At 41.7% G+C, this 17,301-nt stretch overlaps 1 protein-coding gene across 3 annotated transcripts; it reads left to right on the top strand.

Annotated features, from left to right (window-relative positions):
- Window positions 1-1,000: 1,000 nt before the first annotated feature.
- tbx1 (T-box transcription factor 1) lies at window positions 1,001-13,190 on the top strand. 3 transcript variants are annotated; one of them, XM_028578402.1, is made up of 8 exons: window positions 1,001-1,700; window positions 2,932-3,322; window positions 6,188-6,289; window positions 6,758-6,929; window positions 9,326-9,481; window positions 10,978-11,045; window positions 11,450-11,550; window positions 12,092-13,190. In XM_028578402.1, the coding sequence occupies exons 1-8, from the start codon at window positions 1,517-1,519 to the stop codon at window positions 12,472-12,474; spliced, it is 1,557 nt and encodes a 518-aa protein (XP_028434203.1). In that variant the 5' UTR covers window positions 1,001-1,516; the 3' UTR covers window positions 12,475-13,190. The 3 variants fall into 3 exon arrangements, with proteins under 3 accessions (XP_028434203.1, XP_028434204.1, XP_028434202.1); XM_028578403.1 differs by having other exon boundaries at window positions 1,002-1,700; window positions 2,983-3,322; XM_028578401.1 differs by lacking the exon at window positions 1,001-1,700 and having other exon boundaries at window positions 2,342-3,322.
- The last annotated feature ends 4,111 nt before the right edge of the window (window positions 13,191-17,301 follow it).

Here is a 17,301-nt window from a genome sequence, read left to right as displayed (position 1 = left end):
ATAGATGATACATATATATATATATATATAGTTTACCTACCTATGCCAATCTATCTTACTATCCATCTATCTATCTATCTATCTATCTATCTATCTATCTATCTATCTATCTATCTATCTATCTAAATATTTACCCTGAACATCATATTGCCGTAGTTTATTTATGCTGCCTGCCTCCCATGGAGAAACATCCAAAACAAATAAAGGGTTAATCCTCTGACTGCTTTATCCCATTAGAAGCCTTCACGCTTCATTCGGTGTAAATTAGACTATCCGGTCTCCGTCGCAGCAGCTCCAACAAAACCCATCTTTGGTTTGCAGCACATTAAAGTTGAACCTCGATAAGCTAAGATCCAACAAGGCGATAGTGGAGGCGCGAGGCGGAGAGGTCAAGTCCAGCTCCGGCCTCAAGTGCCACGTGTGTTTATCCTCTGTTTACTGACTGCACAGGGAAGGCGCTTTGCTGGGTCACGTCTATGCGTTTTCAAGGTATATCAGAGGCAAGGGGGCTGCGTAATTTTCGGATAAAATCGCGTAAAAGTGCGCAACACATTATTAGGGTTTTGGGAAAACAAAAATAAATCAATAGGCATAATACATGAGCATAGAGGTAGATGACTGGTGTAAATGAGAAAAACAACTCCTAGTATGGACAGTGTCACCTGAGTTTAAACGGCTGCCACTTCTCACTTGATTCAATTTCTTTCATCCAATAATCTAATAATTTTTTCTGTGCTTTAGGCTACTTGACTAAAAAAACACCCAAAACATCTGAAACTGAAGTAAACGATGCAAATGGACTTCTATTCTTTTTTTTTTTTTTGTCCCAATCATGTTTATTAAAAGAAAACTACATTTTCAGAGTGAACTCTGGCACCGCAGCCCCCATAGTGTTCCAGGCAAACTCGGGGCAGGAGCAGCTCGATCTGGGCTTGGACAGCTGAAATATGAACAAGGCATATATAGGCCCGTAATTTACTGGGAAAGTGGCGCACTTTGAAGCCGGACATTGCAATGACGTTGGAGTTGAATTCAAATGACTGACATGGTCTTATTGAAATAAAACATCCAGTGCAGCGCGCAGACACTTTTTTTCTTCCTATAGTGGTGCATGGGAGGCGTGGATCTCGCTCACTTTTGACATTCTCGGAGCAGTAGTCGCTTCTCCTCAAGGCAGGACTCAGATGACACCACCCCGCCACCGAAACCAGGGAAGCTCTCTCCCTATTCTCCGCGGATGAACTATGTTTTGACACACGGACGTGTTTAGGGGTTCATCAACTGTATCTGAGCACCTGGGAGCTTTTTTTCGCGTCTTCGCAACAGCCGTGGGAATACTTTAAGAGACCAGTCCACCACCCCCTAGACTCTCGCACCCACGGAGCGCCGGTGGCGGAATGTGAAAAAAAAACTAATTTTGGCGCATGTTCCTCTCCATTGTGCGCAGCCTTTTCCTGCTTTCTGCGCGGTTGGAAAGCGGAGGAGGGACGGCTTTTCGCGACTCGATCCCCTGCTTATGGACGACGGCGGTCCCCTCTCTCCAAAGGCAAATGCTTTCAGTATTGCCTCTCTGATTTCGGCTGCAGAGCAAGCAGGAAACGCAGCGTTTGACAAACAGAGCACCGGCCAGGACAAGCCAAACCCGCACAACCGCAGCTCCTTTAAAATGCACTACAGCACTGTCACCCGGGAAATGGAAGGTAAAACATTTTGTTGCCCATAGAGCTGCTGTAGGCTAGCATGTATACACTTCTCTTTAATTACATAACACCCGTAATGCATCTGCTCGGTTAATCGACGTTTTCAAAACGCACAATTAAAAGCAAACCACACGGGTGCGTGAATGAAATGATTGTAAAAAAATATATATATAAATTCTGACACAGTTGGCCCACTATGAAAAATAATGCAAAAGCAGTCGCCTTATCACCATCAGGAAAGAGGAGTCTGCATACAAAGCAGCCAGAAGTGGAAACGGTCTCCTATTCCAAAAACCCCAAAGCGTTGTCCAAAAAGTCAACTTTAATTCGTGGACAGGATCACATACATTGAAAACGAAGCCAAGAGGAAGGTTTACGGGCACCCTGTGCGTAATGGTAAAAACAGACCATAATATCCAGGTCGGACAGGGGAGGTGTACATCCATTCCATAGATGTATTTGTCCCACAACGAGAAAGGAACCTGCTGCCTGTTTGTTTGTTTGTTTGTTCATGCAAATCAATGTGTGTTTACCTTGTAAACCGTTTACACTCGCGCTCTGCCGGCCAGATCCTCTATTGTTTGCTAACGGGGGTGATGTGGGCGATACCCTTATCCAAAAGTTAAATGGGTGCCGGAAAGCCCATTAAAAGGGGGCGCACTTCTCTGTCAATCAGTCTCGTACCAAGGCGAGGAAAAGGCACATTACCTGCAGTTCCTTATCTAAATAGAAATAAGAACCGGTTTTATCGCAAAGGGGAGGCCCTCTGCGCCAGATAAGAGACGACACTGGGTTGCAGTGTAACACACTGCAGCAGCGCACAACAGAGGCCGCTCGATCGGAGCGCAATCGATCCCAAGACAAAAACTCATCCACACGCACTCCGAGCTCGGGTGTTTGTTTGTTTTTGGGTTGTTTTTTTTGCGATTAGTTCAGAGATACTACGCGAAGCAAGGCAGTTTTTTTGGAAACATTTGGTCCCTATTCGGACGGTGGTTTTAGATCAGGCAGACTGTAGCATGCTGCCAGTGGATGCAACCTCGGGGATTATTGAGCAGCCCAGACGGAAACTTTAAAACCGAAAGGGGTGCATTTGTGCGTGACATCTGGACATCACTGAATCGCGCTTCTGTTTTTTTTTTTGTTTTGTTTTTTTTGTACCTTCTGTGTTATAACCGACTTGAAGTGCAGGCCTTATTTAGTAAATCCAGTTTTTTTGGGATGATTTCAGCCATATCCAGTCCGTGGCTGACGCAGCTGTCCCATTTTTGCGATGTTGCAGCCTTCACGACGAGCAGCCTGAGCAGCCTCAACACGCCGGGGGGCTACCACCTCTCTCCGTCCCCCGGGGACCCCTACAGCCAACATGAGTCCCACTTCGAGCCCTGCCCGGCCGCACAGCACAACTACAACTACCCGGGCTCTAACCCGGGCCAGGCCCCGCCGAGTGACAGCGGGACTCCCAACTGCTCCTCGTCGTCAGCCAACTCCACGCCGAACGGCAAAACCATAGTGAAGAAGAACCCCAAAGTGGCCAACATTAACGTCCAGCTGGAGATGAAAGCTTTATGGGACGAATTTAATCAGCTGGGCACGGAGATGATCGTTACCAAGGCTGGCAGGTGAGCACAAACGATATAAAGTTATAATTCTCCTTCTCATGCACATTTGGGTAGACCGGGTATAGATAATATTACTCGATATCCTGCTTAAAGTAAGAACCATAGCATCTAAAGACGGTTTGTTTATAAAATGGGAAAAAATGTTGAGCTTCAATGCTGATGACGCAAAAAAGATATGCAGGATATATATATTTCGATGTAGTCATTTTATTTTTAAAAATAAAAATAAAATAAAAAAAAAATATATATTTTTTTTTAAATAAAATGACTACATCGAAATATATATATCCTGCATATATTTGCAAACAGCGTTCAAAATGAACATTTTCGTCCACCAGCCAAATGGCTAGTAAATGTTCCAATGTTACCAGCCACTTAATAGATTACCATTGTTCTTGGGCTGACAAGTGAAGCTAATCTACCAGCCGCTTGCATATTTGCATATTTTCCCAGCATCTGGCTGGTAAATGGTGCTAATTTTGAACCCTGTTTGCAAATAGTCATAGTGCACACCAGATGAGGATAAAAGTTTCATGAAAAAATAAAGCAGACCTACTTTTTTTTGTCTTCTGGAGTTCATAATGAACACACTTTTTTTCCCCCATTCGCTATTCAACTTGTTTTTCTTACTTCAAATGACACTTTTGTGGGGGTCCAGCCTGGTAAAACTGTATTACATTATAACAGTTAACAGAAATCATCACCTTCTTGCACATAAAGCACTAAAATGCGTTCTGAATTTAAATTCATAAACACTGGCATAATCTGCGTCGGACCAAAATATATTTCATTTAAAGCTGTGCAGGGGAGAATTCATGCCTGCTGCTGGAGATGTTTTGTGTGTCTTGTACATCTGGTTGTGTGTGTGTGTGTGTGTGTGTGTGTGTGTGTCTGTCAGCTGTAAACACCATGTTGAAGTGATCTTGCTGCGTTTTATAGAACCAATAAGGGTAACCGAGGCTCTCGGCCGCTTTCCTTCACCGTCTGCCTCCGTTTTACGCACCGCTGTTACAGGCTACGGAACATTGCGGCCGGTAAGAGGCTGTGTGTGAGCGGAGATCAGGCCGATTACAGTGCTGCGCTCTTGTTTTTATTCGGGCCTCGACACGTGTTTCCTACTTTCTTACTTTTTCTTATTCCGCCATTATAGCAGTGTCCGTCTGCTTCCTTCACTTTCCTATTCAGTCACACGACATACATTTTGGATACATTATATTGCATGAGCACAACAATGGGGTTTTGATTTGGTTATTGATTAAAAAAAAGACAATATGGCCATTTAAAAAATCTGATTGTGAGATTTTGTCTTTCTAATTTCCTATTTTTAGGAAAAATGAAGAGGGGCTATTTATTATTTCAAAATGTATACTTTATCCTGTCGACTGCTTGAATCTGTAGGGGGGGGGGACAACATTCTACCAGCGTTGACCTCTGACCCTTGTTGAGAGCCAATAAAACGGTACACTAATATTCAGCAGGCCTACTATTATTTTTCAACCAATAAATATTGCGCGTAAGCGTCTCCAAATGCCGTCCCGAGCTGTTCCGGTATTATAGGCTAACGTAAAGAGGCACGAGGTAATTGATTTAATCCTGAAAGTGAGGGTTGAGTTCCCCCGCTCCGCTGTCTGACAGGAGAAAGGAGATCTGCAGCAGAGCACTTTAGAAGCTCCTTCAGCCTCACCTAGCCACAACACTGACGTTAATTGAGCGTTGATTTTTAGGATCCCTTTCACTGACTCGGCGGATTACTCAACTTCCAACCTAAGTTCCTGGGGGATATGGATCTGCCCTGCATGGATAGCCTATGGTGGAGTAGGAAAAGAAATGGCTGTTGGCATGGGCGCATGTCCAGCAAAACTTCCAAAAGCAATTCAATCCAAATTTCTGGGGACAATTAAAGCAGAGAAGTGATTGATAATAATTGGTCGCTAATATATTATCAGCACGCAAAAAGCACTGCCTCGAAATGTTTCCCAGAATTATATTATATTATTATTATTATTATATAATTATTATTATATTCGCAAAACAGCGTTCAGAATGAGATTTTTCGTCCACCAGCCAAATGGCTAGTAAATGTTCCAATGTTACCAGACACTTAATAGATTACCATTGTTCTCGGGCTGACAAGTGAAGCTAATCTACCAGCCGCTTGCAATATTTGCATATTTTCCCAGCATCTGGCTGGTAAATGGTGCTAATTTTGAACCCATATTTATTTATTTTTTCATGCAAATACAATTCTGGATGTTCCTCTCCATCCGGATGATAAAAATGTTCTAATTTAAAACTGAACTCGATTGGTGTGTGTTTGTGTGTGTGTGTGTGTGTGTGTGTGTGTGTGTGTGTGTGTGTGTGTGTGTGTGTGTGTGTGTGTGTGTGTGTGTAGGACTTCATGTGTCTGGAAGTCATCAAAACAGCAGAAAAGAAGTCGAAGCGTCTTGCCAGAAGCTACAAAAGCGGTGCTAAAAAAAAAAGCTCCATTCAGATATTCAGATGAAGGAGAGTTCGATCTGGTTACGCACGGACTGAACAGCGTCATGTCCAAGAGCTCGAAGCTTCTGTCTTCTCAATGTCGCCTCCAGCTCGGGCCAAATGAAGCTCTGTAGGCCTGGAGCTGCATGTCTCTCTGCAAACAGTCTGGCTTTTAAAAAAAATATATATATATATATATATTTTGTTGGCATGACGACTTACAAATGGCCTAACTCAAACAGCTGAACACCACCGTGCGCACACACATTATCCCGTTTTAAAAAAAAATAGGACTTAAAAACTATTTGTGTTTCCATGAAAGCAGCAATAACAACCATTTTAACGCCTAGATTTAACACTTGCCTACTGTTTTTTTTTCTTAACCAGGAGAATGTTTCCAACTTTCCAAGTGAAAATATTTGGGATGGATCCCATGGCAGACTACATGCTCCTGATGGACTTCTTGCCTGTAGACGACAAACGCTACAGGTAACCTTTTTATTTTTTGGTGTGTCTTTAGACAACTGCAACACACATCTGTCGCTACAGGACTGTACTAGCCCGGAGACCTTTTTTTTCTTTTACTGAGCTGCACAACAGTGTTGAAATCAAAGCAAAAGAAACTACAGTAGCCTATAAATAGATGCAATACATACATATTTATCTCGTATTCATGAATCCGTGTTAGTATAGGCTACATATTTAGACTAGAACATGTATAAATAAATCCACCGAGTATGCCCGAGATAGGTCATATTTTCCCTTTATCGCGAGGCATACTGTCATTTTTTAAAGAGCATTAGTTTGTGTGGAATTTCATGTCAACACTTGTATGCATGGACATTTCTGCGTGAGAGGGCGACTTTAGTTTGAGCAAATGATGTCGGACAATCGCAACCTTGTGTCTAATGGACTTCTCTCTCTCTCTCTCTCTCTCTCTCTCTCTCTGTCTGGCAGGTATGCTTTCCACAGCTCGTCGTGGCTGGTTGCCGGTAAAGCTGACCCCGCCACACCGGGCAGGGTCCACTACCACCCGGACTCTCCGGCCAAAGGCGCCCAGTGGATGAAGCAGATCGTCTCCTTCGATAAACTCAAACTCACCAACAACCTGTTGGATGACAACGGCCATGTGAGTATAGGCCCACACGACCGGAAACAAAAGGCACATGCGACACAAACTAGTTGAAAAAAATTATTAATTAAAAAATTTATTCTTACTAAATTAGAAGGGTTTTGAAGCCGACAGAGGACCGGAATTGGCAGTCGACCAGGCGTCTTTTGTTTTTCTGGGTCCAAAATAAAATTATTGTTTTGGTGCTTTTCCCCTAACTTTTCTGTTGACTTTTTCTGCCCTTTGTTTTTTTTTTTTTTTTTTTTGCATTTTCTCTAGATTTTTTTTGTCACTTTTTTAACTTTTTCTTCAAATGTCACATTCAATGAGAGTAGCGAACATATCATTAGTTTTACCTGTGCATGGTTGTAAGGAACCATCCACGTTATTATTTTTTTGGCAATTTGATTGGAAGAAAACCCAAATTTGACCCGAAGACAACAGGAGGGTTACATAATTTAGTAAAAATATACAGGTACTTAATCGACTGCATTGATAGTAGGTCTACAGACAAGGATTTTGGGTTGTTTTTTAGCTTCGCAGTCACAGTGTAAGACTGTACAGACACATAAAGGGGTCAGGAATAATATATAAATATATAATATATATATATATAAATATATAAAGTGCATTAACGTATTTAGACGCACAGGAAGATTGTTACCGTTCAGGATCAGCTGATTGGTGACACGTGGTTTAACATTAACAAACCTTATGTTGACTAAGAGTTTAGATGATTACAAAAGTCTACTTCCAATCTATAAAAATGGCAGTGTAGGCCTACATCAGGCTTTACTCCAAAAAAAATGACGGCAATGGAGTGGAATATATTTCACCGCTGGAAATGGTCTCAGCCCTTCCCGCTTGATGTTCCACTCCGTCGGAGCGTTTCCGTGTGTCAGCGCGTCGGTTGTGTAATCAGAAAGAAAAAGGAGAGTTTCGAGTTCTGTGGCTATGTAGAGTGGCTATATGTATTTGAGCAAATATTGAAAGAAGGCTGAGACGTATAGGGCTGCTGGTGCTGGATGGAAAGGGGGGGATATATCCAGACGGGGTCGTGATCGCCAGGATCGTGACGCGCTGACAAAATAGCCAGCCAGGTGGATTTTATATATATATATATATATATCACAGCTGCATACGGCACATTAGGCAAACACCAGCGCCAGGTTATTTGTGCGTTTAATGGCATCATTTACTAAACTGCATAGCCACAAATACGTAGGCCTATCTTGGAGATTGTTGACAAGGTTTTATTACTAGGCCTAAATACGATATTTTATTATAAGTCACCAAACTAGGCTATCTCGTTTGGTCTATAACAGTGGTTCTCAAACTTTTTTCAATAATGTCCACGCTTTTGAATTGTACCCCCTGACCAGCGCTATTCATTTTTGTTAGACAAAAAAAAGTATATATAAAGAGGAGCAGTAGCATACAGCGATGTCAGCGATAGATTTACTAAACAAACGCCTTGTAACTGAAAAAACAATTAAATGCTGATGAAAATTTAGACAAAAACTCTAAAAAAAAAAAAAAAAAAAAAAAAGACAAAACCTTGGAAAAAAGATGGTAGAAAGAAGGAAGGAATTAAGGCAAGAATATGTCGAAAATAGTAGGACAAACTTGTGACAAACTTGTGACATAAAATAAAAGTAGAAGGAAAGTAGAAGGAAGGAAGGCAAGAATAGGTCCAAAGAAGGCGACACAAATGTCACATTTTTGGTATAGGAAAAAAATAAAAAAGTCTACATAAAGAGGAACAATGTTCTGGACAACAGCCTTGGAACTATTAAACATTACATTAAATATCTCACGTACCCCCTGCAGTCCTCCAAAGTACCCCCATTTGGTCTATAAGATACATTATTTTATGTGATCCGAGCATTATTTCACGAGCTCGGTCTGAACTTGGAAAAGCTGCCTTTAGTTTGAGTGCACCCGACTCCTGGAACACATTACAGCACTTTGTCAAAATCAACTCAATTATTGCATCATGGACATTAGAACCTGCAGACTTCTACTCGTAACAGCTTTACATGATTGAATGTTCTTCTGCATCCCTATTATCCCTATTATTTTTTTCCAATTCTGAATGTTTTATTGTCTTTCTATATTTCTTATGGTCGTAGGCTACTTTCTGTGTAGTTCTGTATTTGTGTCTGTAATCTGACTCGATGACACAGTAAACGAGGGGTCGCCCTCTCAATGATATATCGTGAATAGATGAAGGCTGAATGGATTTAGGCCTATTTGTTCATTTGCTCAATGTTATTCATATTCAGGCCTATTATAGCCCAATAATAAAACTATAGGCGATCGAAAATAGTCGGGACTTGTGGAGTTAAAAGCCTCCGATCCTTCCGCGCAGTGTTGCATCCTAACTTGATGTGATATCCTCTGGGTTTTTACAGATCATTCTGAACTCCATGCACCGCTACCAGCCCAGGTTCCACGTGGTTTACGTGGACCCCCGCAAGGACAGCGAGAAATACGCCGAGGAGAATTACAAAACCTTTGTTTTTGAGGAAACGCGCTTCACAGCGGTCACAGCCTACCAGAACCACCGGGTAAGAAGCCTTTTATGGACCTGTATGTGTGTGCTGGTCCGAAACTAACCGCAGGATGGGACCTGATTCTAAAGCCATGTATAAATAAAGTCTGGAACACATACATGTGTCTAAGCATACCGATATACCACGAGGAAATATTCTCACAGGGTAGGCCTACAACAAGGCCACGTTAAACTCAAAAATTATTCCATGAATGGAGATTAAAAATCAGTCTGTTTTTGTTGTGTTTGCCGCGCTACATTGTGCAAAAACATCAAGGATTAAATCAGTTGCGCACCACACTATCTCCCAGTGCGCGCTTTCTGCGCGTAAATGATGCCTTTGCTCTGCATGTGCTTCCCTTCTCTGCGTCGTCCCCCTACTCTGTTTCCCATCAGGCTCGGCGTCTGTTTAGATTTACGCATCAGTGCAGTCAGCGGTTATTCGGAGCGACTCGTAACGAGTGAAACATTAGAATCAAATTCGGTTCCTATCAGCCGTTTACAAGTCACAGTCACGGGTTAAAGCCTGAAATGCTGCCCTGAAGGCAATGTTCACAATGTATTGAATCGAGTATTATAGACATGTTAAACTGCTCTGTGCCTGAATTCAGGCGTGGTGCCTGAGAACTTTAAGCCCTTGCATAGTGAAGAGTCGGTGATCAGTCTAGGGAATGGAATAACTCGTTTGTTCTATTTGATGTGAAATGTGACAAAAACACTCCAAGCCCCGATGACTACAGTTTATATTTATTCAATATATATTTTTTAATACAGGCTATATATAATACAGGCTATATATTTTTTTATTTATTTGCTAAAGACATTTTACACATACAAGGAATGTATAACCCATCGTAACTAATAAGGAGCAATTAGGAGCACACAAAAAGGCCGCGGTCGGACCGGGGGTTGAGCCACATAGGCACCCTACAGCTGCAGTTTGCAGCCACAGCTGGTAATTTATTATGTGACTCATGAAATGAATGACACAAATTAGCAGAATTCAATTTGAAAGGTTGAAATGTTATGGCGTCGGTGATGGTGAGAAACTATAGGCCTACAAGAAGTTATGATTATGAATAATTTATAATTAGGACTGCTGTGCCTGTATGGGAATCTACAAAGGAGATACTGTGCAGCTGTAAATGTCACAAAAGAGTTCAGAAATAGTCTACTGCAACAATATAAGCTCTGCATTCCAGTAACTGACAGTTATATGAATTCACTTGTGTTCTAAATAACACTGAATGGACTAATGGATGCTGTGGCTCTGAACAACACACCTGCACCTGGGTACGCACATGTTTTACTAAAGGCAGCAGTGTGTTGAAATGTGATTTTTTTTTTTTTTGTATTTCTTCCAAACGCAAAGGGATTTTTTTCATCTAAAACTTTCAGTCCATCAGCTATCTATCGCTGCTGTCCTTTCTAGAAGTCAAATACAATGACGCTGTGTATGACTATAGCATGCAGGGCTGAGGTTTAACTGATGTTCTGTGCTCTGAATTTCAGATCACACAGCTGAAGATAGCCAGCAATCCCTTTGCAAAGGGCTTCAGGGACTGTGATCCAGAGGACTGGTAAGTGTTTACACTTAAACAACACAGGCTTATTGGGCCTGTTTCCACATGGTGTAAAACATTTTTTTTTTTTTTTTTTTTTTTTTTTTTACAACAGAGCCAGAGAGCATTTGCACATTTTTTTGACAACACAAGGGTTAAGAGTATTAAGTGAACCGATTACACTTAACGTTTATGGGACTTTTTGATTATTTTATACACCAGGCCAATTTGAGTCATGTAAATATGTGGCTTCAAATTTCATTCACTGTTAATTTTGGGGCCCGTCAACAAGTAAATGCTCATTACACACAACGGTGTACACTTTTAACATGTTCATTTGTCATTTTAATATATAATAAAGAAATTGTGCCTTTGACATTCATTAAATGAGTATGTAACTGAATCCATTCTCTCTGCTCCAGGCCCAGGAATCACAGGCCAGGCTCTCTGCCAATAATGAGTGCCTTTGCCAGAACAAGAAACCCAATGTCATCTCCCCCTCAGCAGAACGGCACAGAGAAAGGTCTGCAGCTCGCTCTTTGTTCCGTTTCAGAAACCCACGCCTGCTATCGAACATGAAACACAGTCACGCCAAAGTTATTCAGCTAGTTGTAATGTTTTCTTGGCATATTTTAACCTCTTCATTTTGTATCCTTAACTCAAGCACAGTGGTGCATTCACAGTACCAGGCCAATACTGGCTTTTAATTAAACATCAAATATCAGCCAGTCAGTTTCACCCACTGGCGACATAATAGAGGTTCTTATGCTTTTATGTAACTGAACACAGCTTTCTAATACGGCAAAACCTGCAATGAAAACTTGGATTTTCTTGACATTTTTGGAGGTATTACAATTGTGAAATGAGAATGTGTTATACTGTATATCAAACTGCTCCTGGCTTCAACTCAAAAACATAGGGAAGAAGTATGAGCAAACTGTAGTTTGGGGCACAGAACTGAACACACGCGTGCACTGTTAAGGAAAATATACATAACCTGCTGGTACAAAGTATGCACCACATATTGGCTAGCCCTGACTCTTCTCATGTCTCTTCTTGCACAGAGGACAGCAGGCGGGAGTACGAGCGGGACCCCAGCTGCACGCCCATACACGCCGACCCAGCTCACCAACTGATGTCCCGGGTCCTCAGCCCCGCCTTGCCCGTCCCGGGAGGCCTCCACGGCGTCTCACTCACCAGTGGGCGACCCAGCCCTCCACATGATCTCCGCGCAGACCCCCACGCTCTACCCCCAGACACCCTGCATCACCACCCTTACAAGTACCCCACCACCTATGAACACTACCTGGGAGCCAAGACCAGGCCGTCGCCCTATCCTTTACCCAGTATCAGAGGACACACGTACCACCACCACATGAACCCAGCCACAGCTAACATGTACTCAGCCACCAGTGGCCCCTCTAACTATGACTACGGGCCCAGATAATGGCTGCTGTCCACCGGGGGCAAACGGCGCTACAGCACTGTGGGAATGGAAACTGGCAGGAAAAGGCAACACAGTCCTGTGTTATTGATGGCTTACACAACCTGTGGGGTGCATTCACGGGCTGAAAACTCTGCTGGATAAACCCTGCCGTATTTATTTAAAGGAAATACATCTTGGCGTTAAGCACGGGCACCTGCTCCGACTCTTTGAAGAGGTCTGCTTAGACCTTTGAACCCGAATGGCAATAGCTCCACACCTTTTACCCGAGCGGTGCAGACATTGAGCCAGCAAACAGAGGAGACAGGATGGACCTCTCCGTAACACAGACAATACCTCTGATCACAGACTGGAATTGATTTTTTTTTTTTTTTTTTTTTTGATGCACTTTTTGATTTGCCTTGTTTTTATTGCTTTAAAAAAAAGCCATATGTTATATAGTCCATCAACCTTCTAGGTAGACGAGATGTTTGCATGTTGAGCTCATCAGAGAGGGTGTCGAAACACATCCAAATGTTTTTGTTTGAGGAATAAAAAAAAATAAAGATAATACAAGATTTGATTTTGAAACGTTGTGAACATCTTGAGCCGCTCTAAGAAGCTTGTACCATGGCACTGACTTGCAGCAATTCAAAGTAAATAAATGAAGCAGAATGACTGTTCTGTATCTGTAAAATAAACATTAAATTCTTGTAATTCATTAAAAAAAAAAAACTGTCTTTGAGCAGATCTTCCATTCAAAGCTCTGACTGCTGTTGCACTGCTGAAGGGGGAAGGATAAAAAGAAAGAAAAAAAGAAAAAGCCTACCTCACTGATAGCATTGTTGTGGTTTCTCCGACCGGATTTGCCCTGTTGAATCGGGTTGAGGTGTCCGCTGCTCCTGCAGTCGTTGGAAGTCAGGACTTGGAGGCTGTCTAAACATTAGACTGCACTACAGTTACAATGTTGAAATCGGCACCTGGTTCTATGACAAAAAGCATAATATGCACTCATCGACCATACTTCCTATACTTCCACACACACTTCCCTCTTAGTTTTGATCCACTGGAATTAGCTGTTGTCACATTACAGCACAGACTGCAATGTTCTGTTAAAGTCTTTGACTGATTTATGAATAAAATACGCAGCAAGAGGTCATTAAAAACTGTATTACTGCAGCGAATACATTGTTTTTCTCAAAAGAAATCTGAGTGCTTAATTAACCCATTAGGGGATAATAATAATTTTAAGTAATTAGAATATTATACAACTTATTGGACATTTATTAGACATAATTGACATACTATTGTGCAAATATTTCAGTAAATAAAATAAATATTTAGGCTATTTGAATTTATTTGAAAAGTTTTCAAAAATATAGGCTGCTGCCAAGAAAAGAAGAACCTATGTCATGTCACACAAACTAAAATACATTTCCCCTCTGAAAGGATATCATTGGTCATATTTAATGGGACAGTTGGGTGATATTTTAAGAATGTCAGCCGTCTCCTATCTGTGCAGCCATTTCCATCTTCTGTTTGAAGTCCTATGAGGAATGCTTTGTTGTCAAGGTTAATCTCGTTGGGGGGAAAAAAGTCTGCTTTGGGATTTGTGCATGTCACGAAAAAAACAAAGGGAAACGTAGCCTAATGATTCATTTCAATAATGTATTTTTTTCTCAGTGAACCCAGCTGCCATAGAGCAGAGAGCGGGGGGGAAGGATGCCCGAGGCCGCTAACCTCTGACTGTTTAATGGCTTGTAAAGGTGTCAAAGGTTAAATAACGTTTCCATTTCATTTAAACGCCGACTAATTGGTTGTAGAGTGTTTTTGTTTGTTTGGGCGGGGACTTAAGCTTTTACTTTACAATGTAACTGTATTATGACAAAGATATGCCGTATATAGGCGGCTACGTGACGTTAGGCTACATGGTAGGCTATTATGAAGCCAATATGGACGTTTTAACAATTCCTTTGAAGAAAGCCTGGAAGGTCTATGCTAATGTAGCTATTTAGCCTTATTGGGGCTACATACAATTAGGCTAATCCTCCGTTTTGCGTCAATTTATTTAATGCTCAGAGGGATTCTCGTAGTCTAGCCTATTTATAATTTAGTAGGCTAATTCTTCATTGCGCATTTCATTGCCTGATTTGCTGTTTTATGCTAACAGGCTATCAGGCAGTAAAATGTTGTTTTTTTCTCACGTCGAGTCATTATGAAGCTAACGAATAGGCTAGCTAATACAAATATAAATGTTTTCAATAATGTTGTAGACTCGCCCACACAGTCCGGTAAATGGAATATTCCACGTCCCTGGGTAGTCTGGTCAGGAAGCCGCCTGCGGTGGACCGACGCCGGCCTGCAGGCAGCTGCAGGTGCCGGGGGCATAGGGGGCAAGCAGCCAGTCGGAAGCCCACAAGCACCGCGAGACGATACTAGTTTAACCCCGCAGCGCCGGTGCTCGTGGTGGTGTGGGTAGAAGGGTCAAAAGGCCATATGCGGACTAATTATAGGTTTCACAACATCAATGACACTGCTAATTCATGTCGTATTTAGCCTATAAATAAGGATAACTGTCATGGATCGCAATAAGGAAATTACCATGCATCAGTTGTATTTTCAGTAATTTAATACATGTCATACAAATTATCATGGGCCCCATAATTTCCACCAAGATACTAAAGGTCAAAAGGTAGGCCTATCCTGCTAAAAAGGTAAACTATAGGTTTAAATGCTTTAATACCCTCTATAGCAGGGGTCTTCAACGTTTTTTTTAAACCAAGGACCCCTTAACTGAAAGAGAGACAGCAGGGACCCCCTATTGTATAAAATGAAGTTGTATACAATAACGTGTAGGGCAGCCTAAAGCCTTATACATTTTTTTTGCATAGAATGCTAAGCTATTAAAATAGCCTAATAATTGTATTTTTAATGTTAAACATACATGTGGCACAGTGAATCCTTAGGCGATACTGTTTGTGTGGATGGCCTTAGGGACTACCTTACCTATAGGCCAGTAAGCAGTGGGGATTTATATTTGCTAATATTAGGTTGGATTCATGCTAAGACTTTTTAATTTGGGGGAAAAAAACGTTCAAAAATGGACAATAATTTGGAGGCCCCCCCTGCCTTGACTCGATCTGAGGACCCCCTAGGGGTCCCGGACCCCCTGCTCTATAGGTCCACTGAGGATCCGCTGTAAGGGTTGCAGCGGTCAACTAGCAAACTTTCTAATAAAAGTCAGTTAACAAAGCTGAGGCAGCAATTAAGCAGTTTGCGGAGGAAGCATTCAGATCCTTTACTTGAGTAAAAACAGCAATATTGCAACATAAAAATGCTCCATCATAATTATTATTTACAGTTTAAAGACTCTTAATTCAGAAAAATGGTCCCTGGCTATATCATATAATATATTATTGGATTATTATCAGAGTCATTACGCAGCTTCTCACTGTTATAGCTGGTCAAGGCGGACCTAACTACTTTGTATATCTTACTGTTGGGTAGTTTAATCTATACCAAGGCATTATTTTTAATTAACCCATTTTGCATGTAAAATCCTAATCAGTAAAGAAAACAAACTAAATTACAACATATGCCTCTGAATTGAAGTGTAAAGTATCTCAGATTTGTAGTTACGTACAGTACTTGAGTAAATTTACTTGAGACATCTCACCACTGCAATAAAGAAACAGCTACTCTTTTTCTCTCACCACCTGCACTATCAACAGTTGTCCATTTTTTTTAACCAAACCCTATCCAGCAATGAAAATGTTCTGCATATGTTGCACTCTTAATAACTGGACTGGGAGCCTTGACACTGAAGCCTGAGGCCGCCCTCATTTTGTAACCCTGCCCTACAGTCTGCAGGGACCTGTAGGGGCCTATACAAATAGGGAACACATGAGATTTTTTTGTCATTAGTACCGTAAAGAAGCTTTGTTTTACTGAATTAAGTTTTTTTTAAAAGATAGTTTAACAGGCTGAGATTACAGATACTTTACATCCTTTGCAAACTAAATAAGTGATTTTCTGCAAAGTGGCAATCAGAGAAATTGCGCCTACTGGAGGAATTATAATGAATTGCAGCTTAATACCAACTAATATAGTCAGCATGGTGCCTTTATATTCCACATTACTTTTCTACACGTGCACCTTAATAGGCTCCGGCATGCTTTCAACAGGCCTGGGCCATTTTCAAGCACAATATTTCAATGTATCCTTCATTTCACACAGAGGAACAGAGCAACCTGCTTAGGCCCAGTTACGTTTGTGTGCCCAGATGTGTCCGGCTCCACGAGAAACGGTGCCAAGGACTTGCCAGTGAAGTATGAGGAGGCAGAGGATGGATGCTAATGCGACCCGAGGCATCATTTGACACTCAGCTGCATCTGGAACATCTGTTGTGACAGGCCTATCAGGGTCTCGATTCGTTCGCTTCATCTCTGTGTACATTTCTGCTGCTGAACCTCGCCTCCCTTCCTGCCGTATCTGGGGACAGTTATTAAAAACAAGCAAGGTGAACCAATCAGAGTCCTCCAGCTAAACAACAGAACACGTGTTTCACATATATGGCCTCTCAACTAGGCTAATACAAAAGGTACGATGGTTTATGGTGTGCGTGAAGCTGCTGACGGACATTTTATGCAGAACATCAAAACACATCCCCACCACTGGGCTAGAGCCTTGATACATCTGTATTAAGTCACATTTGAAAAAATAAATAAAACCAACTCAACCGTGAGGCTAATACAGAAGGGGTTATTGTCTCCAAAACATTCTTTTTCACCATTTCTGTTTTCTAAATAATCAGGCTCAGTGTGACGTCTTCAGGGCTGGGTACCAAACCTC

Source organism: Perca flavescens, chromosome 5 (assembly GCF_004354835.1).
Source record: "Perca flavescens isolate YP-PL-M2 chromosome 5, PFLA_1.0, whole genome shotgun sequence".
In the NCBI taxonomy this organism is placed as follows: Eukaryota; Metazoa; Chordata; class Actinopteri; order Perciformes; family Percidae; genus Perca; species Perca flavescens.
Note: the sequence above shows the minus strand (reverse complement) of the source record. Positions and strands in the feature narration are given on the sequence as shown.

Coding starts and splice junctions, on each gene's coding strand:
- tbx1 (XM_028578401.1), top strand. CDS start 2,733: ATGCAACCTCGGGGATTATTGAGCAGCCCAGACGGAAACTTTAAAACC. Junction 3,323..6,187: donor ATCGTTACCAAGGCTGGCAG/GTGAGCACAAAC, acceptor TTTCTTAACCAG/GAGAATGTTTCCAACTTTCC. Junction 9,482..10,977: donor CAGCCTACCAGAACCACCGG/GTAAGAAGCCTT, acceptor TCTGAATTTCAG/ATCACACAGCTGAAGATAGC.